Source organism: Amphiura filiformis, chromosome 19 (assembly GCF_039555335.1).
Source record: "Amphiura filiformis chromosome 19, Afil_fr2py, whole genome shotgun sequence".
Classification (NCBI taxonomy): domain Eukaryota; kingdom Metazoa; phylum Echinodermata; class Ophiuroidea; order Amphilepidida; family Amphiuridae; genus Amphiura; species Amphiura filiformis.
Window position 1 is genome coordinate 36,001,337 of NC_092646.1, and position 23,198 is coordinate 36,024,534.

Here is a 23,198-nt window from a genome sequence, read left to right on the forward strand (position 1 = left end):
ACATAAAAAAGCAAATCCAGCTGAGTGGTACAAGCAAATCAAGGTCATGGCAAATTTGAGCAACTCTGAGTCAACCATTCAGCCCCCTCCAGGTGTTGATGCTAATGACTTTGAAGCCGTTGCGAACAGCATCAACAACATCTTTGCATCAGTTTCTAATGACCTTGATGTGCTTGATACCGCTAAGCTTCCTGCTTATCGACCAGATCCAAACCCATGCCCTACTGTTCATGACTATGAGGTTTATGAAATGCTGAAGAAAATAAAAATTGGAAAAGCCGGTGGTCCAGGCGGTATTTCTGCCAGGCTCATTAGAGAGTTCTCCTATGAACTTAGTAAACCCCTGGCGGAAATCCTCAATCAATCATACTTTGAAGGTTCAGTACCACCCCAGTGGAAGAGGGCTGTTGTAGTCCCGATTCCAAAGTCTAAACCCGCTACTTGGGATAAACTGAGACCAGTCTCTCTAACTGACCACTTTGCCAAAGTTGCAGAGGGTTTTATGGCAAAGTGGTTGTTAGAGGACTTAGAGAAATCTATAGATCCCAATCAATACGGGAACCGCAAAGGTGTTTCCACCACACATTATCTGGTGAAATTAATGGATACTCTGATCATAAATTCTGACAAACCCGGTCACTTGAGCTCGGTTGTTATCACTGATTTCAGCAAAGCTTTCGATTTAGTAAACCACAATGTGCTCATCAATAAATTTATATCCCTTGGTATACGTCCCTCAGTAGTGACATGGATTGCCAGTTTTCTTGATGGTAGAGAACAGAGTGTTAGGTACCGTGGTCAAAATAGTGATTGGGTTCAGTTGAAAGGTGGTGTGCCTCAAGGCACACGCATTGGCCCACTTGGTTTTGTCACCGTAGTTAATGATGCCGCTATGGACAATTCCATTACGACATTGAAATATGTCGATGATTTAAATTTGGTTGAGACGAGAGCACGTAATGATGCATCTAACATGCAGACTCATCTTGACAAATTCCAGGATTGGGCGGTGCAAAACCACATGAAGCTTAACCCTTTAAAGTGTGCTTCTATGAAAGTGTCATTCTTGAGAAACAACCCAGTTGACCAACCACTTATGATTGCTAATGTTCCCCTTCAGTCTGTCTCAGCTGCAAAAATACTTGGTGTCCATGTAAGTTCTGATCTGAAATGGGGTAACCATGTTACTGAAGTGCTAAAAAAGGCAAATGGTAGACTGTATATGCTTAAACTTCTCAAACGCTTCAACTTGCCAACTGATGATCTTATTACTATCTTTTCTGGGTTAAATGCGCCCAGTAGCTGATGAGTATGCTGCGCCTGTGTGGCACCCTGGTCTGACCATCGACGAAAGTGCCGCGTTGGAACGCATCCAGAAGAGAGCATGTAGGCTCATTGTTGGCAAGCAGTATACAACCTATGATGAGGCACTTGAGCTTTGTAAGTTGCCATCCATGTATGAGAGACGTGAGCAACAATGTTTGAAGTTTTTCAACTCGCTTTTCAAATCTGAGCGTTTCAATAGTTGGGTACCGCCAAAGAAGAGCACCATTCATGGCAGAGTTTTAAGAAATTCTGACCAATTGTCGGTACCAAGGTGTAGAACATTGCGTTGTCAGAAAAGCCCTCTGGTGTACATGGCAAATATGTGGAATAAAAAGACTCCTAGTTTTTAGCTTTTTATTATTTTAAAGGGCTATTGGCATTTTCACTCCCATCTCCACCAAATTTTATAAACATTATTATGTGCAATATATTTTCTGTTTCTCTCATTCATTTTTTGTTATTTAATATGATTTTAATATGCTATGTAATTCATTTATGAAAGTATGTGTGTGCCGAGAAGGAGTTTGAGTATGTAGTCACTAGTGCATGAGTAGAGAAAGAGTTTGAATAAGTGGTGTGTAAGGTCAGTGGGTGTGATCTTGTGGTAGTGATAGTTTATGAGTGGATATGGGATGCAGGGGTGTGTGTGGGGGTGTGTACATGTGGATGAATGGGTGAAAATGAATGTGTGGATGTTTTACTATGTAATTTGCTCTTTTCTTATGTTTTTGCTGTATTTATATGTACATTGTATTTTAGCATTTATACTTATGTATTTTAATATTTTATATGTGTATACTTTTGTAAAATTGTTGCATTTCAGTTTTTATACTGCTATGACAATTGTGTAATAAACCTTTAATGAATGAATGAAAAAAAGGATTCAATATTTAATATTTACAGGGAGGGGTCAGCCTCCCAACGAAAGCACCTTTGTTTATAGGACGTCATCAAATTTTTGGTTTGTGCCCTAATCAAGTTTGTGTTAAAAATTGAAACAAACTCATGATGGGAGGGCGAGTTAGTGCAGCGGTAATTCCCTCGCTTTGCACCACTGAGGTCCCGGGTTCAAGCCCGGCGCGCCCAAGGACTCATGTGCACTTGGTTTATCCCGATTCCATGCTCGCTCTCGCAGGTTTTCTCCGGGATCTCCGTTTTCCTCCTGTATCGCAAAAATCGGTGATTAGTTGTTTGGTTATCAAAAACTTCCTTCACCCAATGGAATTTGGGGAGCTGCACAGATAATTGGTGGATGTTACAATCTAGATGCGGATAGGTGTGCGCCGTTCGGCAGCAACCTAGTTGATGCGATCTAATTGTGATGATTCACCATTGCAGCAAAATTACAGCGCTTTGAGTCCTCTAAGATCTGGAGAAAGGCGCTTTATAAATCTAAAATTTATTTATTTATTTATATGATTGTCTGTGCTGTAGGGCCTATATCGAAAATAATGATGGTGTGGTGCTAATGTAGTCCTTAAAGCCTAAATACAATTTTGGTCAAATTTTAATTTGGTTATAGATGCCAAATATTATAAAATATCATTAGTAAATAGTAACAACTGTCAACAAAGTTTTATGGTCATTTTTAACTTTTTAAGCCAAACTAATGTGGTAAAATGAAAGAAAACTTGCTGTGTTAGCTGCTTAACTGCGCTGTTCTAGGGAAATTTAAAATCACAATTCAGACTTTAATTCAAACTTGCTTTGTAAAATGTCCTAAAAACACAATGCATGTGGCTGAATCTAAACAGGTGAAAGTTGGGACATGTGTATAAACATTACAAATATGACAAAAAAAATCAGGTTTGAAACAAATTCATTCACCAAACTCATTTTAAAAGATGTACATTATGGCTTTGAACTAGAAAAATTGCCAAAAGTGTATATATGATTGGGCAGAAACTGACAAGAATATGATGAGAATATTAGTGAGCGGTCATTATTTATGCTGGGGGAATTGAGGACTTATAAATATTTTTCAACAAAAAAGTCCTCCCTTCATGAATTACAAAAAATTTCAGGTCCCTCCTGATTATCAAGTAAAATATTTATTTCCTCCCCTTATTCCATGAAAAAAAATTGCATTGCCACATTTTCAGGAATCTTTTTTTTTTGTGTTCTCCCTAAATTTTTGCATTCCCACCGCGTATATAATGACCACTCCCTTAGTGCAGAGCAGATCTTCTCCGCTTATACATGTAGTGCATCCACAGGCATATCTTTTCCCATAGTTTCATATCAGTATCATTTCCTAATGATATGGAAATGTCAATCAAGTTGTTGAATTCTGAAATAATTTTAATTAATAGCATTAATTGCCTATTCATTTGAATTATTTATATTAATATTTGATATATCTGCTCTCCATGTGGAACCTGTTGTACACATTATACGTGTAATAGGTGTGGTGTATATGCCTTGGATGGTTAGGGAGTGATCGTTATTTACGACAGGGGGGTAATGGGCGTTTTGAGGGGGGAATCCGAATTTTTTTTGGGTCTTGAGGGGGGAACGCGAAATTTTTCATTGAACCAAGAGGGGGAATGTTAAGTTTTAAATGGAGAAATTCGGGAAAACAAGGGGGAATCCGAAAATTTTGAGCGGACGCGAGGGGGGAACGCGAAATTTGTTGTCGATATTTTTTCCAAAATGCCCATTACCCCCCCTGCCGTAAATAACGATCGGTCCCTTACTTATTAATTACAAGTCAAACAAAATTAATATCTAATCTCATGTTCCCCCTATATGTATATTACCGGTAGATTAATAAATGCTGTGCAAATTGATTTTTTTTCTGTTACACTTTAACAAAAAAATTGCCGAAAATCAGCTGTTAGACTAATATTCAGTTTCAAATTACTCACCCTGCTAGACGTAGATAACATTAGTGTATTAGTAATGTTCTACTTCCTGTTTTATTTTTTTCCTGAATTAAAATAATAATACCCTGTTTTGGAAAATGAAACATAGTTAAATTCTAATCCTTTATTGAAAGTCTCATTTTAATTTTGAATTTTTCTGGCATTTTTCACATGCTGTGACAATCAGGCCCAAAGACGTGTTCAAAGACTAATTTCAAGTTATCTATTTTACATTTTGGAAGACACATTGTTTAATCTTGTTGATAACCAATTATTAAAATAACATAAAATATGAAAATTATGAGCTTATTAGGATTTAGATATGTTTCATTTGGCAAAACAAGATAATATTTTTTTTTATTCCAAATTTGTGCTGTATGTATTTTTCCATTTTTTTTTACAAAATACCAAAAATGGGTGTTCTTGCCACCAATAGAAAAAAAATCCCTCCCACATTTTATTTTAAAGTCCCATGGGACATCAGCCAAAAAGGCCTTAAAACAAATAATGTTATTTTGTTAAAATCCATTTTATAGGCCTATAAGAATGGGATATGAGTGAATGGAAGATGTATAAATTAAAATTTGATGAAACATAACTTGGTGCAAAAATATTGAGTCATTTGAAACTAAAACAGTACATAGCGATATCCCACCTTTTGTCAAGTCTAGACCAATAAGTTTATTATTGATTTGACTCTCAAGCTGAAAATTAGTCGAAATGGGCTATTCCATTTAAATTCCACACTACCCCTGTGGAAAATTTTGGAAATATGTGCCACTAGGGGGAAGTATGAATTTAAAATGGAATTAACACATTAGCAGCTCCATTTGAAACTCACCCTCCTTCAGGGGAAGATTCAGGTTGAATCTATCTTTCTCAGAGGGTGTATGAAATTCAAATGGAGCTGCCTAATGTGTTCATTCCATTTGAAATTCATACTCCCCCTGTGGATGATATTTACAAAATATTCCACAGGGGGAGTGTGGAATTTAATTGGAAAAGCAAAATGACTTGACTCATTTTTTGGTTTTGGTTTTTTCTTGAATACATTGTAACAATGATCTCATTTGTTTTTATCACAGAGCTCCCATCTTATTGTCAGCCATGCAGAGAAGGCAAAAGATTCTTACAAAGGTCGTATGGCCCAGAAATATGGTGTCCCTATCCTGGGTATGGACTTCATCGATGTGTGTCTCAGTGAAGATAAGCTGGTAGATACAGAGGTTCACATTGTCTGTGGGACGTCTATGACACAGGAGTTTAGCTCAGGGAAGATTGTCACAGGTGAGTTGGGTTTCATTGAGTTGCTAATAGATGCTGAACTACAAATAGATAGTCACAGCTGAGTTTTAAGGATTTCATTTCATACATGTATGTCTATCTGCACTTACTTTAACATTTTGTGTTGTTTTTGTATACTTATTCTTTAAAACTCAGGACCAAGTCAGCACCAAGAAAAACCAAAGACAAGTAAACCAAGCACTTTCAACATAAACAAGATCAGGTTAGTCTCCACAATTGTTCAAAAGTTTTAATCATCATTATCATAATACTAATCATGGCGTGTCCGTCCGTCCGTCCCTCTGTCCGCGCGCTATCGCATGCTTGCGGCTTGCTAACGCGTGCTCGCGGTGTGCATCGCGTGCGTGTGGTGCGCTATTGCGTAGTGCACGAAGTACCGACGGGCACAGTGCGAGCATCGGAAAGCATTACAGTGTGGCTAATCGTGCAGGTGCATCTCATTGAGAGACGTATAAGTAGTTTAAAAGGTCAGGGCAGGTAGGCCTATTAGAGATAGTTATATCATGAGAACCACCCAACCCGAGAACCGCGAAATTTTCTATAATTAAGGTTTGGTATTAAAGGAGAAAAGTAAGACTTGATATAATATAGTTCCTAGAATAACTGAAATTGGTAAGAACAGAGTGCAGTGAGTGCATTGTGGGTAATACTGAGGTGAGAGAAAAAGATCGCAGCTCACACAGTATTTCAATGCAGTGAACTTGGAACTGGGTAAAAAAAAGTGCAGTGATTTATAGTGTGCTATGCACAGGCACAATGCCTAGACGTTGATCTACAAGCCTCAGCATGTTTTACAGGTTGTCGCTAATCACTACGGCCCTACGTCATTCCATAAACCATCAAATATGACAAAACACAGACCTAAAATTCGAAAAAACATTATATCTTAAACTAAGTTGCCATGAAATTGAATGAGGGCCATCAATAAACTAAAATGGCTAAAAATGCTCCTCAAATCTGCCGCACATCCACAGACCCTCATTTCCATCAAGAACCCCCAGGAAATTGTGTTATTTCTCCCACTTTAAATGTTTCTGAATATTACCCACAATCCTGGCCCACAATGCACTGCATTATCAATATCGCTAATATACTGCGCCAATAAAGTATCCTTACAGTTAGAAAAATAATCACAATTTCAAAACTGAACAATATTGGGGTAAATTTGTTTTTGTAATAGATGCACTATCTAATCCTGCAGATTATGACACCACATTGAATCCAATGTGACTTCAAGAAGCAAAGTTACAAGCATTTGATTAGATGAAGGTCCCGTTTTAAAAGTGACAAACTGGCCTATTCAAAACTCCGCACACTAGACATCTGGTTTGAGAGTGGTGAATGGCTAATTTATGCGTTTGGCTTTAATTTAAAACAAAAGGAACAAAAGAAAACTTAAACAAAAGAACTGACAAATAAAATAAAAGTTATGACAACTACAGAGAAGTAAAAACTGAAATAAAAACCTGCTTTAAATAACGCTTCATTGAAGAAACTTTGAAATCTCTTTGTTGCGCTTTGTTGGAATCTTTTTGCGCCTTGTATAGGCCAGTTTGTCACTTTTAAAACTGGACCTTCGTCTATTCAATTGCTTGTAACTTTACTTCTTGAAGTCACATTGGATTCAATGTGGTGTCATAATGTGCAGGATTAGTTAGTGCATCTATTACAAAAACAAATTCACCCCATTATTGTTCAGTTTTGAAATTGTGATTATTTTTCTAAGTGTAAGGATACTTTATTGGCGCAGTATATATGGCAAAAACATTCATTGTCATTAGTCATCTTGTTTTTAAAATTTCACTCTTTTTATCATTTATACATTTTGTTAGTTGTTGATTACATTTATTTCTTAATTGACTAATTGTTTTCAGAGTGTATCCTTTGGGGTCAGACCAGGCACCAGCATACCCAGATGAATGCTATGAATTGGCCAAATCTGCTCTTCTACAGGTATTTATGGATTTGTTGTTGATGTTTAAACTTTGAAATACTCAAATTTAGTACATTCACCGGAATGCTTTCACCAGGTCAACCAGCATTTTCAGCAGATGTTATTGCTCTAAATCTCAAAACTTTATATTTTGAAGCCTATATGGCTAGCACGCAGAGCAGCAGTGAGAGCAGTAATGTATCGTTACCTGTATTATAAGTCATGATGTGTATCAATTGTTAAATTCTTGAAATGGACTTAATGATTCGTTATAACACTTTTTGAAATAATAAACCCAGGTCTTCCCACACAGTTTATGTTCTTTCCTGACCATCTAAAATGAAATGTTATTTTTTATATTACAAAGATTGGTCATTGTTTAGTCAACATATTGTCATTTGAAATGATTCTTGTTTAATGATTCCTTGTTCATACAGAAAACTGACCCCAAAACGAAGGAGAGTAGCTTTTACCTTCTGGAGTTGCATGTCATTCCACCACTGCCACCAGGGGGCGCTAGCATCAGGGATGATGTCACACATCCATTCAGAGTGATGGTGCACCATGGGAAATTATCCAATATCAAGGTGAGAATAGATTTTGTGATAATCAGAGAGATCAATATGCTATTCCAGTTGTAATCCGCACACCCCCTATGAAAGACATGACCTCAATCTTCCACACAAGTGGTGTAGATTTCAAATGGAGTCAATTCTGGTAACCACATTTGAAAGTCACACTCCCTTTGTGGAAGATTAAGATCATGTCTTCCATTGGGGGTGTATGGATTTCAACTTGAATAGCACATTTTGTGAGATGAGCAAAGAGATTGGACCCAAAGAGTACCGACTCCACTATGTTGGTGTGTCGCTCACGGAAGACTATAGTGTACCACAGAATTATTTTCCTTGAAGCTTCAATTTGAAGTGTGTGCTTGTTTGCATTGTGCGAGTATTACATATCGTATACAGAGTATGAAAATAAAGTTTTGATAGTTCTGTATGTCAAATCCTCTACCTTGGTGAGAGACAGTTCTTGACAAGTAACGTACTACAATTTTACCTAAGTTCTGCTGTTTATCTGTTTGCAGAGTGACACAGGTAGTGTCCGTGAGTGTCGTTACAGTGAGACCAGTGAAGAAGCTCTGCATGTCTACAGCTTTCTGTACAACCAGAAAACATCCTCACCATGGAATATGACTAAGACAAAGAAGATGTTGTCCAGATGGATTGGATCACCAAAATACAGAAAGGTAAGACAATACAGAGAGATAAGACAAAGTCACCATGCATGGAACCAAGATCAAATGAAGCTGCTATAATCCAGATGGATTGAATCACCAAGACACAGAAAGGTAAATCAATGTCACCATGGACATGACCAAAACAGAGAAGCTGTTATATTCCAGATGAATTGGATCACAAAGATACAGAAAGGTAAGACAAAGTCACCATGGAACATGACTAAGACAAAGAAGCTGTTATAATCCAGATGGATTGGATCACCAACATACAGAAAGGTAAAGACAACGTCGCCATGGAACATGACTAATACAAAGAAGCTGTTATAATTCAGATGGATTGGATCACCAAGACACAGAAAGGTGAGACAAAGTCACCATGGAACATGACCAAGACAAAGAAGCTGTTATAATCCAGATGGATTGTAACACCAAGACACAGAAAGGTGAGACAAAGTCACCATGGAACATGACCAAGCTAAAGAAGCTGTTATAATCCAGATGGATTGGATCACCAAGATACAGAAAGGTAAGACAAAGTCACCATGGAACATGACCAAGACAAAGAAGCTGTTATAATCCAGATGGATTGGATCCCCAACGCACAGAAAGGTAAGACAAAGTCACCATGGAACATGACCAAGACAAAGAAGCTGTTATAATCCAGATGGATTGGAACACCAAGATACAGAAAGGTGAAGACAAAGTCACCATGGAACATGACCAAGACAAAGAAGCTGCTTATAATCCAGATGGATTGGAACACCAAGATACAGAAAGGTAAGACAAAGTCACCATGGAACATGACCAAGACAAAGAAGCTGTTATAATCCAGATGGATTGGATCACCAAGATACAGAAAGGTAAGACAAAGTCACCATGGAACATGACCAAGACAAAGAAGCTGTTATAATCCAGATGGATTGGATCACCAAGATACAGAAAGGTAAGTCAAAGTCACTGTTGAACATGACCAAGACAAAGAAGCTGTTATAATCCAGATGGATTGGATCACCAAGATACAGAAAGGTAAGTCAAAGTCACTGTTGAACATGACTAAGACAAAGAAGCTGTTATAATCCAGATGGATTGGATCACCAAGATACAGAAAGGTAAGACAAAGTCACCATGGAACATGATTAAGACAAAGAGGCTGTTATAACCCAGATGGATTGGATCACCAAGATACAGAAAGGTAAGACAAAGTCACCATGGAACATGACCAAGACAAAGATGCTGTTATAATCCAGATGGATTGGATCACCAAGATACAGAAAGGTAAGACAAAGTCACCATGGAACAGGACCAAGACAAAGAAGCTGTTATAATCCAGATGGATTGGATCACCAAGATACAGAAAGGTAAGACAAAGTCACCATGGAACATGATTAAGACAAAGATGCTGTTATAATTCAGATGGATTGGATCACTAAGATACAGAAAGGTAAGACAAAGTCACCATGGAACATGACCAAGACAAAGAAGCTGTTATAATGCAGATGGATTGGATCACCAAGATACAGAAAGGTAAGACAAAGTCACCATGGAACATGACCAAGACAAAGAAGCTGTTATAATCCAGGTGGATTGGAACACCAAGATACAGAAAGGTAAGATAAAGTCACCATGGAACATGACCAAGACAAAGAAGCTGTTATAATCCAGATGGATTGGAACACCAAGATACAGAAAGGTAAGATAAAGTCACCATGGAACATGACCAAGACAAAGAAGCTGTTATAATCCAGATGGACTGGAACACCAAGATACAGAAAGGTAAGACAAAGTCACCATGGAACATGACCGAGACAAAGAAGCTGTTATAATCCAGATGGATTGGATCACCAAGATACAGAAAGGTAAGTCAAAGTCACCATGGAACATGATCAAGACAAAGAAGCTGTTATAATCCAGATGGATTGGATCACCAAGATACAGAAAGGTAAGATAAAGTCACCATGGAACAGGACCAGGACAAAGAAGCTGTTATAATCCAGATGGATTGGATCACCAAAATACAGAAAGGTAAGATAAAGTCACCATGGAACATGATCAAGATAAAGAAGCTGTTATAATCCAGATGGATTGGATCACCAAGATACAGAAAGGTAAGACAAAGTCACCATGGAACATGACCAAGACAAAGAAGCTGTTATAATCCAGATGGATTGGATCACCAAGATACAGAAAGGTAAGACAAAGTCACCATGGAACATGACCAAGACAAAGAAGCTGTTATAATCCAGATGGATTGAACACCAAGATACAGAAAGGTAAGACAAAGTCACCATGGAACATGACCAAGACAAAGAAGCTGTTATAATCCAGATGGATTGATCACCAAGATACAGAAAGGTAAGACAAAGTCACCATGGAACATGACCAAGACAAAGAAGCTGTTATAATCCAGATGGATTGGATCACCAAGATACAGAAAGGTAAGACAAAGTCACCATGGAACATGACCAAGACAAAGAAGCTGTTATAATCCAGATGGATTGATCACCAAGATACAGAAAGGTAAGACAAAGTCACCATGGAACAGGACCAAGACAAAGAAGCTGTTATAATCCGATGGATTGGAACACCAAGATACAGAAAGGTAAGACAAAGTCACCATGGAACATGACCAAGACAAAGAAGCTGTTATAATCCAGATGGATTGGAACACCAAGATACAGAAAGGTAAGACAAAGTCACCATGGAACAGGATCAAGACAAAGAAGCTGTTATAATCCAGATGGATTGGATCACCAAGATACAGAAAGGTAAGACAAAGTCACCATGGAACATGACCAAGACAAAGAAGCTGTTATAATCCAGATGGATTGGATCACCAAGATACAGAAAGGTAAGACAAAGTCACCATGGAACATGACCAAGACAAAGAAGCTGTTATAATCCAGATGGATTGATCACCAAGATACAGAAAGGTAAGACAAAGTCACCATGGAACATGACCAAGACAAAGAAGCTGTTATAATCCAGATGGATTGGATCACCAAGATACAGAAAGGTAAGACAAAGTCACCATGGAACAGGACCAAGACAAAGAAGCTGTATTATAATCCAGATGGATTGGAACACCAAGACACAGAAAGGTAAGACAAAGTCAACATGGAACATAACCAAGACAAAGAAGCTGTTACAAGTATATTCCAGATGGATGAATGCCAAGATACAGAAAGGTAAGACAAGGTCACCATGGAATGTGACCAAGACAAAGAAGCTGCTCTATAGATGGCTTGAATCACCAAGACACAGAAAGATAATGACAAAGTCACCATGGAACATGACTAAGACAAAGAAGCTGTTATAATCCAAATTGACTGGAACACCAAAATATAGAAAGGTAAGACAAAGTCACCATGGAACATGACGGAGGCTAACGAGATGTTGTCCAGATGGAACCAGGGAACATGACCAAGACAAAAGGAAGCTGCTCTCCAGAAAGACTGGATCATCAATATACTGAAAGGTAATTCCATATAACTAAATTTACATGTTGTGGGTCTGTTCAGATGGTATATCCCTTTCATATATCAAACCTTCTGCTCTTTCATGATACAGGTGATGCTAGAGAGAGGTATGGCTCAGGAGCCATTAACAGAAGAAGTAGCAAGTCTGGTAGACCATGTGTGGCAGGAAGCACTGGGACAGTTATCTGATATTTTGACAGTTCCTGTAGAAACTATATCAATTGATAAGGTAAAGGTGTTGATGATGTATAATATTAGTTATCCCCTGTTTGTTCACAAAATACGGGAAAATATCTATGGTCTAGTGTCTGGCACCAGACCATAGATATTTTCCCGTATTTTGTGTGAACAAACAGGGGATAAAGATTTTATCCTTTAGTACGTGAACATGAATTCTATTATCTTCATTTTGTTTGTAAACTTTGCTGAAGGATTTTTGTTTGATAATCTTACTGAAAAGTAGGCAAGTTTTTTCATTGATTTTAAAGGCTATTCCAGCTGAAATTCAAAGACCCCCTATGAAAACATGACCTTAATCTCCCACATAGGGGTGCAGATTCAGATTGAGTCACCCATACAGGTAATGTCTTCCGTAGGGGGTGTAAGGTGTTCAACTGGAATAGTCCAAAATGGGTTGATATACTGGTGAAAGTATAAGACAGCTTTTGTATTTATTGGGTGAGATGCTGGGGTGGCACCAGATGTTGGTGGCTTCCCCTACACCTTCGGTTAACCAGTTGAAATCCTGGTCCAGATCTTCCACCATTGAAAAATGTTTTTTTGTTGTTGTTATGCAACAGGTGGAGAAAGCAGAGGCTGTTCTCCTTCAAATCAAGCGTTCACTTGACCAATCTAACACGACTCAACTCAAAGAACTTAGCCAGGAATTCTACAGCTTATTACCGCAAAAATCACAGCAAGATATCAGTACACGCAGCATGATTGCCAAGAAACAGAATCTATGTCAGGTAAGATTTATCACTATTGCACAGCTTACTAACACAGAAATCACAGCAAGATATCAGTACGCAGCATGATTGCCAAGAAACAGAATCTATGTCAGGTAAGATTTATCACTATTGCACAGCTTACTACCACAGAAATCACAGCAAGATATCAGTACACGCAGCATGATTGCCAAGAAACAGAATCTATGTCAGGTAAGATTTATCACTATTGCACAGCTTACTACCACAGAAATCACAGCAAGATATCAGTACATGCAGCATGATTGCCAAGAAACAGAATCTATGTCAGGTAAGATTTATCACTATTGCACAGCTTACTACCGCAGAATTCACAGCAAGATATCAGTACACGCAGCATGATTGCCAAGAAACAGAATCTATGTCAGGTAAGATTTATCACTATTGTACAGCTTACTATCACAGAAATCACAGCAAGATATCAGTACATGCAGCATGATTGCCAAGAAACAGAATCAATGCCAGGTAAGATTTATCACTATTGTACAGCTTACTATCACAGAAATCACAGCAAGATATCAGTACATGCAGTATGATTGCCAAGAAACAGAATCTATGTCAGGTAAGATTTATCACTATTGTACAGCTTACTACCACAGAAATCACAGCAAGATATCAGTACACGCAGTATGATTGCCAAGAAACAGAATCTATGTCAGGTAAGATTTATCACTAATGTACAGCTTACTACCGCAGAAATCACAGCAAGATATCAGTATTTGATCTAATAATAATAAGCATTTGTATTTTCATGTATTTCCAGGTTCAATAAACTATAACAACTGTTATATACCTCATATATAGATTCCTGTCATCTGATTGGTTGAAAGTGCAGTCATTGAATTAACTATGCCCGCAAAATGAACTATGGACCGGTCCATGGAAATGAACTATGGACCGGTCACGTGCGCCACGATCAAACTGCGCGTTTTTCCCAGCGTAAAATGATATTACGCACGCGTTATTGTTTTCACGCTATAAATACGCAAAAATCGCAGATTGTAATCTGTGTGCCGTTCGCATTGAAACTATTAATTTCTCTTCCCAAAATCGATGCATTTAACCAAACAGATGACAAGAATCTTAAGATTTTATATAAAACAAATATTGACTGCTTTTATTAGGGCATGGTTAAAATTATAGGCCATGGTGATCTCAAAACCATGACTATGCCCTCGGCCACGCCCGGGGCATAGTCATGGTTTTGAGATCACCTTGGGCCTATAATTTTAACCATGCCCCTCATAGCAGTCAATATTTGTATACTATAAAACTATTAATATAAAACTATTACAACTTTGAATTTGCCACTCTTAATGTTTAGTATTTGAAAAGTCTTTTTCTCACTCAGTAGTAATTCCCATTATGTAATTACACTCTTTGCAGCTTGTTAAAGACATTGTTGGTGTAAGTGAAGCCACCAATTGGTCTACACGCAGCAGTTTAGATGCTAAGTATCATGCCTTACGTTGCCATATAGAAAGCTTGCCAGAAAATCACCATGAATTCAATGATATCAAGAATGTGGTGCTGTCATCTCAGACTGGGTAGGTACCATGCATGTTAATAATGTGGCGTAGGGCACCACAGTGCTGATAATAAACCATAATACATACAGCTCCATGAAAAATAGGTGGTTTTATATAATTAAAATGAGTACAACTCGGGTTTGATGTAAGCAAATGCAATAGTTTTTAGACGTTCAGAATCTGCTCTTTTCAATGATATTTTCATTTACAGTGGATTCCTTCTAGATTTCGTACAAATGTGCCACAGACATGAGTTTACTTCTTTTTTAATCATCTTGTAAACATATAAATGCATTGCAGAGCTTTGGTAGAGACTGTTAAAACTGATTTTCTTTCTCCTTGGTTTATATACAATCTACTTTCAGAAGTGACAATATAGAAATTAGCCATATATATGCAGTGAGTAGAGCTGTGGAAGAGACCAGCTTTGCCAGTCACCTTGGCAACAAGAAGATGTTATTCCATGCTTCAAGACCAACCAATTTTGTGGGTATATTATCCAGGTAGGTTTTAAAAGTACTCTTTATAGTTTCTTGAATTTTACATCAAACAAAAGTTAACAAAACTTAAAATGTGTAAGCTGGATGAGCTTCAGTTGGATCATTTGGTAAATAAAGTAAAAATCTGACATTTTCTGTTGTGTAATATTGATGGATAGAGATGGACTGATGAAGAGAAAGACAAGAGACAGTTAAAGATGGGTGACCTGATTGACAGTCTCATCCTTCCTCACTTACCCATCAAAATGCAGCTTTTGGTATCATGTAAAACTTCATATTCTTCTCATAATTCCAGTGAAATTTTAGGTCTAAAACATGTTTTGTTAGCTAAGGGGCAATATGGACAAAAATAAGTTACTTTGGCCATGCACCACCCTGGAAGTTATGTAATACTGTTCTATAGGTCATTGTGATATACATTTTTGCTTATAGAATTCAATCTGCTGAAGCAATTTAACTCTAAACTTGGTTTAAGAATGATTGTATGATGGATTCAGTGTATAAAATAACATGTGTTGGGCCACCCACTTTCAATAAATTTATGGTCTTATATGTTTTATTTACCATAGGGGTTTGCTTCTACCCAAGATAGTCGTAGATGATTTTGGAGGAGAGAGAACTGACGCTGGTATGCTAGGGAGTGCTATATACTTTGCTAACAGTTCTAGGTAAGGATAAAGACAGTATAGTGGAGGGGGAGGTGTGAGGAAAGGGAAGGGGGATGATTGTATGGACATACTATAGAATATCCTTGGCAATCAGTATATTAGGATTAGCTTTAGGATGTGGTGGGTATTCTATAGTTATTCCTAAATGAAAGCTTGCAAGTCGTACAACAAGTTTCTCACCAACTTTGTATGATTAACGTCATGTAAATATTACGATTCATACTAAACTGGCCTCAAAAAGAAACTTATAATTTTTCACAAGGTCATATCTTAAAATCCTCTCCATAAAAATGAACAAAAATTGCGCACAGGATTACTTCAATACTCTACTCTTAACACATGTCAGTAACCAAGCAGTTGTCCAACTGACACAACGGCAAAATGCACTGACATGGAACACCTTCCTGGACCAAAATTCCCAGCCCAACAGATTTCTTTGGCTGGGTTCCACTTATTCGCCTGTACATGAACAAAAATTACACACAGGATAACTTCAATACTCTACTCTAAACACATGTCAGTAACCAAGCAGTTGTCCAACTGACACAACAGTAAAATGCGCTGACACGGAACAGCTTCCGGGACCACATTCACAGGCGAATAATTGGCACCCAACAAAAGAAATCTGTTGGGCTGTGAATTTTGGTCCAGGAATGTGTTCCATGTCAGTGCATTTTGCTGTTGTGTCATTTGGACAACTGCTTGGTTACTGACCAGTTTAGAGTAGAGTATTGAACTAATCCTTTGTTCAATTTTTGTTCATTTTTTATGGAGAGGATTTTAAGATATGACCTTGTGAAAATTATAAGTTTCTTTTTGAGGCCAGTTTATGTATCATTTTTTTGTCAATCAAAGGCAGGGGTGGGTGTTTAACTGTGTATGTTTGCCTGCAGGTTTTTAAAGCTTAAGATGTAAACCATATTAATTTTGTCATTTCAATTTGAAGGCATAATCAAACAGAGTGTAAAATAAAGGTACTCATTGCTAATACAATAATATCATTTTAGAAGTCTTTTTGTCATATAAGATTTTGAATTATTTCCAAACCCTTTCACAGCACAAGTGCCAAATATTCTGCAGCAAGTCAGACAACTGGTACAAGACTGATGACCATCAATGAAGTAGCACTTGGAAAATGTCAAGATGTGAACAAGTACCACAAGGAACTGTCAGAAGCTCCACAAGGATATCACAGTGTCCATGGAGTCAAAGGAACAGAGCTGTATCCTTCAGATTTCAAGGTAAGGACAATGTCCAGATGTTAAGAAGTACCACAAGGAACTGTCAGAAGCTCCACAAGGATATCATAGTGTTCATGGAGTCAAAGGAACAGAGCTGTATCCTTCAGATTGCAAGGTAAGGAAATGTCCAGATGTTAATAAGTATCCCAAGGAACTGTCAGAGGCCCCACAAGGATATCATAGTATTCATGGAGTCCAAGGAACAGAGTAGTATCCTTCAGATTGCAAGGTAAGGAAATGTCCAGATGTCAAGAAGTACCACAAGGAACTGACAGAAGCCCCACAAGGATATCATAGTGTTCATGGAGTCAAAGGAACAGAGCTGTATCCTTCAGATTTCAAGGTAAGGAAATATCCAGATGTCAAGAAGTACCACAAGGAACTGACATACTCTCTGCAAGGATAGATATCACAGTGTTCATGGAGTCAAAGGAACAGAGCTGTATGCTTCAGATTTCAAGGTAATGACACTGTCCAGATGTCAACAAGTACCACAAGGAACTGACAGAAACCCCACAAGAATATCATAGTGCTCATTAGTGTTCATGGAGTCAAAGGAACAGGGCGGTATCCTTCAGAATTCAAGGTAAGGACAATGTCCAGATGTCAACAAGTACCACAAGGAACTGACAGAAACCCCACAAGAATATCATAGTGCTCATTAGTGTTCATGGAGTCAAAGGAACAGGGCGGTATCCTTCAGAATTCAAGGTAAGGACAATGTCCAGATGTCAACAAGTACCACAAGGAACTGACAGAAACCCCACAAGAATATCATAGTGCTCATTAGTGTTCATGGAGTCAAAGGAACAGGGCGGTATCCTTCAGAATTCAAGGTAAGGACAATGTCCAGATGTCAACAAGTACCACAAGGAACTGACAGAAACCCCACAAGAATATCATAGTGCTCATTGGTGTTCATGGACTCAAAGGAACAGTGCGGTATCCTTCAGAATTCAAGGTAAGGACAATGTCCAGATGTCAACAAGTACCACAAGGAACTGACAGAAGCCCCACAAGAATATCACAGTGCTCATTGCTGCTCATGGGAGTCAAAGGAACAGGGCAGTATCCTTCAGAATTCAAGGTAAGGACAATGTCCAGATGTCAACAAGTACATGTACCACAAGGAACTGACAGAAACCCCACAAGAATATCATAGTGCTCATTGGTGTTCATGGACTCAAAGGAACAGTGCGGTATCCTTCAGAATTCAAGGTAAGGACAATGTCCAGATGTCAACAAGTACCCCAAGGAACTGACAGAAACCCCACAAGAATATCATAGTGCTCATTGGTGTTCATGGAGTCAAAGGAACAGGGCGGTATCCTTCAGAATTCAAGGTAAGGACAATGTCCAGATGTCAACAAGTACCCCAAGGAACTGACAGAAACCCCACAAAAATAGTGCTCATTGGTGTTCATGGAGTCAAAGGAACAGGGCGGTATCCTTCAGAATTCAAGGTAAGGACAATGTCCAGATGTCAACAAGTACCCCAAGGAACTGACAGAAACCCCACAAAAATAGTGCTCATTGGTGTTCATGGAGTCAAAGGAACAGGGCGGTATCCTTCAGAATTCAAGGTAAGGACAATGTCCAGATGTCAACAAGTACCACAAGGAACTGACAGAAGCCCCACAAGAATATCATAGTGCTCATTAGTGTTCATGGAGTCAAAGGAACAGGGCGGTATCCTTCAGAATTCAAGGTAAGGACAATGTCCAGATGTCAACAAGTACCACAAGGAACTGACAGAAGCCCCACAAGAATATCATAGTGCTCATTAGTGTTCATGGACTCAAAGGAACAGTGCGGTATCCTTCAGAATTCAAGGTAAGGACAATGTCCAGATGTCAACAAGTACCACAAGGAACTGACAGAAACCCCACAAGAATATCATAGTGCTCATTGGTGTTCATGGACTCAAAGGAACAGTGCGGTATCCTTCAGAATTCAAGGTAAGGACAATGTCCAGATGTCAACAAGTACCCCAAGGAACTGACAGAAACCCCACAAGAATATCATAGTGCTCATTGGTGTTCATGGAGTCAAAGGAACAGGGCGGTATCCTTCAGAATTCAAGGTAAGGACAATGTCCAGATGTCAACAAGTACCCCAAGGAACTGACAGAAACCCCACAAAAATAGTGCTCATTGGTGTTCATGGAGTCAAAGGAACAGGGCGGTATCCTTCAGAATTCAAGGTAAGGACAATGTCCAGATGTCAACAAGTACCCCAAGGAACTGACAGAAACCCCACAAAAATAGTGCTCATTGGTGTTCATGGAGTCAAAGGAACAGGGCGGTATCCTTCAGAATTCAAGGTAAGGACAATGTCCAGATGTCAACAAGTACCACAAGGAACTGACAGAAGCCCCACAAGAATATCATAGTGCTCATTAGTGTTCATGGAGTCAAAGGAACAGGGCGGTATCCTTCAGAATTCAAGGTAAGGACAATGTCCAGATGTCAACAAGTACCCCAAGGAACTGACAGAAACCCCACAAAAAAATAGTGCTCATTGGTGTTCATGGAGTCAAAGGAACAGGGCGGTATCCTTCAGAATTCAAGGTAAGGACAATGTCCAGATGTCAACAAGTACCACAAGGAACTGACAGAAGCCCCACAAGAATATCATAGTGCTCATTAGTGTTCATGGAGTCAAAGGAACAGGGCGGTATCCTTCAGAATTCAAGGTAAGGACAATGTCCAGATGTCAACAAGTACCACAAGGAACTGACAGAAGCCCCACAAGAATATCATAGTGCTCATTAGTGTTCATGGACTCAAAGGAACAGTGCGGTATCCTTCAGAATTCAAGGTAAGGACAATGTCCAGATGTCAACAAGTACCACAAGGAACTGACAGAAACCCCACAAGAATATCATAGTGCTCATTGGTGTTCATGGACTCAAAGGAACAGTGCGGTATCCTTCAGAATTCAAGGTAAGGACAATGTCCAGATGTCAACAAGTACCCCAAGGAACTGACAGAAACCCCACAAGAATATCATAGTGCTCATTGGTGTTCATGGAGTCAAAGGAACAGGGCGGTATCCTTCAGAATTCAAGGTAAGGACAATGTCCAGATGTCAACAAGTACCCCAAGGAACTGACAGAAACCCCACAAAAATAGTGCTCATTGGTGTTCATGGAGTCAAAGGAACAGGGCGGTATCCTTCAGAATTCAAGGTAAGGACAATGTCCAGATGTCAACAAGTACCCCAAGGAACTGACAGAAACCCCACAAAAATAGTGCTCATTGGTGTTCATGGAGTCAAAGGAACAGGGCGGTATCCTTCAGAATTCAAGGTAAGGACAATGTCCAGATGTCAACAAGTACCACAAGGAACTGACAGAAGCCCCACAAGAATATCATAGTGCTCATTAGTGTTCATGGAGTCAAAGGAACAGGGCGGTATCCTTCAGAATTCAAGGTAAGGACAATGTCCAGATGTCAACAAGTACCACAAGGAACTGACAGAAGCCCCACAAGAATATCATAGTGCTCATTAGTGTTCATGGAGTCAAAGGAACAGGGCGGTATCCTTCAGAATTCAAGGAAAGGACAATGTCCAGATGTCAACAAGTACCACAAGGAACTGACAGAAGCCCCACAAGAATATCATAGTGCTCATTAGTGTTCATGGAGTCAAAGGAACAGGGCGGTATCCTTCAGAATTCAAGGAAAGGACAATGTCCAGATGTCAACAAGTACCACAAGGAACTGCAGAAACCCCACAAGAATATCATAGTGCTCATTGGTGTTCATGGAGTCAAAGGAACAGGGCGGTATCCTTCAGAATTCAAGGTAAGGACAATGTCCAGATGTCAACAAGTACCACAAGGAACTGACAGAAACCCCACAAGAATATCATAGTGCTCATTGGTGTTCATAGAGTCAAAGGAACAGGGCGGTATCCTTCAGAATTCAAGGTAAGGACAATGTCCAGATGTCAACAAGTACCACAAGGAACTGACAGAAGGCTATCACAGTGTCCATGGAGTCAAAGGAGCTCTGTATGGAAAATATTCAGATGTCAAGAAGTACCTTTTTGTACCTGACAGAGCTATCTGCAAGCATATCATTGTAACAGAGTTTATAAGGCTTCAAATTTCAGGGTAATTTGTTTGTGGCATTTACAAGATAACCTCACGACCATCATCATCATCAGTCGGTTGCGGAGCAGGCAACTACAAGCTTTCTCCAACTGTTGCGATCTTGGGCAAGCGAAACAATTTTGTTTGGCTGCAGCATTCCTTCAGTATCTCCCAGGAGGTGCTGTACATACTGTAAGTACAGTGTCCGCGTCCATCACGGTTTCCTCTTCCCATGTGGTGGAATATAAAGGGCATATTCTTTCACAGGCTCGTCATCTTCAAGACGCAGTATATGGCCGAGAAATTTGAGTTGATGAATCTTGACTCTGGCAACCAGTGGAGTGGTGTTGGTCAGATTGTAGATGGTTTCATTTGGGATCTGATCCACACGCTTGATGTTTAACATGACTCTGTAGCAAGATGTTGCAAACCAATCACGACCAATTATGTGCTATTAACTGCTATGCTGGGTATTTCTCCGTAGAAGTGAAATTGATGAAACAAATTATGCAATATCTGTGTATTGTATTTAAAATGTATTTCATTTTATTTTTAGGATGATGAATTTGCAGTATATGATACAACTCAACAGCGGATACGCTATCTTGTAGAATTCACATTGCCAGCAGACAAACCTAAACATCTCAATGGCCATGTTTCCATGGGGACGGCAGCCATCTTGGATCATGATGACTCGAACGTTGAGATGATATCGGGAGACAAAGTTGGTAAGAAACCTGGGAATGTCACCTTATTACTATGCAAATCAAATCACAGTTGCTAAAAGTCGGAGGTGTAACTTTAATTTCTGTATTTGTCCCGTAAATTCAGATCTGGGGCCATAAATAAAAATTGTCTAAATTTTCAAATATTTTCAGATCTGAATGATGTGCAGTCCATTACTGACCCACTGTCCAAAGTCCAAGCTGGTCTATTGTCTAATAGTGATCAACCAGTGCCACTGAAAGCTGTCCATGTCAGGGCTAAATTACTGGACTTGGCTGCAGAGGTGAGTATCAGATATTCATAAGATATCAAGATCTGGATGATATTCAGTCCTTGACTGATGACCCAGTATTGTACTACATCCAACATGGTTTACTGTTTTTTAGCAACCAACAAGTGTCACTAATTAGAGTTTTCTTTTCTATTGGGCTAAATGCAGCCAAATTGAGAGAAAGGATTTTTTTGTTTGTTTCAGAAACATGGGCAACAAAAAATGTCTCTTGCATGTTCAGGCGGAAAAGGCTAGTGTACTAAGCATGAGTTTTTTAATAATAGCATCTTTTGTACTTCAGTAGCAAATTTTCTCATTTTTTTTTATAACTTAATACAGCCCCACCAAATGGGTCAATATCGTACAGCTAGATAGCAAAATCTGATTTCCCATATATTGTAGGTATGGCAGATTCAGAGAAAGCTTTTTTTTAGACCTTACTGGACTTGACTGCAGTGCAGATGTAAAGCCCAAGTTCCTTACTTAAATAATTGTAATCTCAATTTATGTAATCTCAATCTGTATCATATTAACATTAGCATCAGATGAGCAAAGATGATGGTTGTATTTTATTATGAGTGCTTCATGAGGATCTTCTCTTTATCTTTGTCCTTGAGCAAGATAGCTTAATCCCAATTGCTTCACTCCACCCATGTGTAAAATAGGGAGCTGCTGGGGGTAATCACAATCTAAGTCAGCTTAGAGTACCTGCGCATCAATTGCGGACTTGTGGAAGCGGAAATGATTCTGATATATCCTAATGGCAGCAGAATAATTGTTGAAGTTTGCTGATGATTAGGTCATGCCTAGCTGAAGCGCATGTTAAATCACCAACATTTATTATTATTATTTTTTTATTCTATTCTATCTCTTCCATCTCTCTCTACACTATTATTGGTTCCTCTCATATTCCCCCTTTTCCACTCTCACCTCCACTTTGTCACTCTCCTTGTCTTTCATCTCTTTTCCGGTCCCCACTTTGTGCTTTCCCCCTTCTCCCTTTTCCTATATTCCTCCACCATTCTTCTTTT

The 23,198-nt window shown here is 38.9% G+C and overlaps 1 protein-coding gene across 1 annotated transcript in view; it reads left to right on the plus strand.

Annotated features, from left to right (window-relative positions):
• The window catches only part of LOC140140532 (uncharacterized), a 105,861-nt gene that overhangs the window by 28,251 nt on the left and 54,412 nt on the right, over positions 1 to 23,198 (plus strand). The window contains exons 3-15 of the mRNA XM_072162291.1: positions 5,276 to 5,477; positions 5,631 to 5,697; positions 7,370 to 7,448; positions 7,866 to 8,015; positions 8,519 to 8,680; positions 12,239 to 12,376; positions 12,948 to 13,115; positions 14,520 to 14,680; positions 15,028 to 15,165; positions 15,732 to 15,830; positions 16,888 to 17,071; positions 21,727 to 21,898; positions 22,049 to 22,179. Of these exons, the coding sequence (XP_072018392.1) occupies positions 5,276 to 5,477; positions 5,631 to 5,697; positions 7,370 to 7,448; positions 7,866 to 8,015; positions 8,519 to 8,680; positions 12,239 to 12,376; positions 12,948 to 13,115; positions 14,520 to 14,680; positions 15,028 to 15,165; positions 15,732 to 15,830; positions 16,888 to 17,071; positions 21,727 to 21,898; positions 22,049 to 22,179 (1,851 nt within the window). The remainder of the gene's footprint in view (positions 1 to 5,275; positions 5,478 to 5,630; positions 5,698 to 7,369; positions 7,449 to 7,865; positions 8,016 to 8,518; positions 8,681 to 12,238; positions 12,377 to 12,947; positions 13,116 to 14,519; positions 14,681 to 15,027; positions 15,166 to 15,731; positions 15,831 to 16,887; positions 17,072 to 21,726; positions 21,899 to 22,048; positions 22,180 to 23,198) is intronic.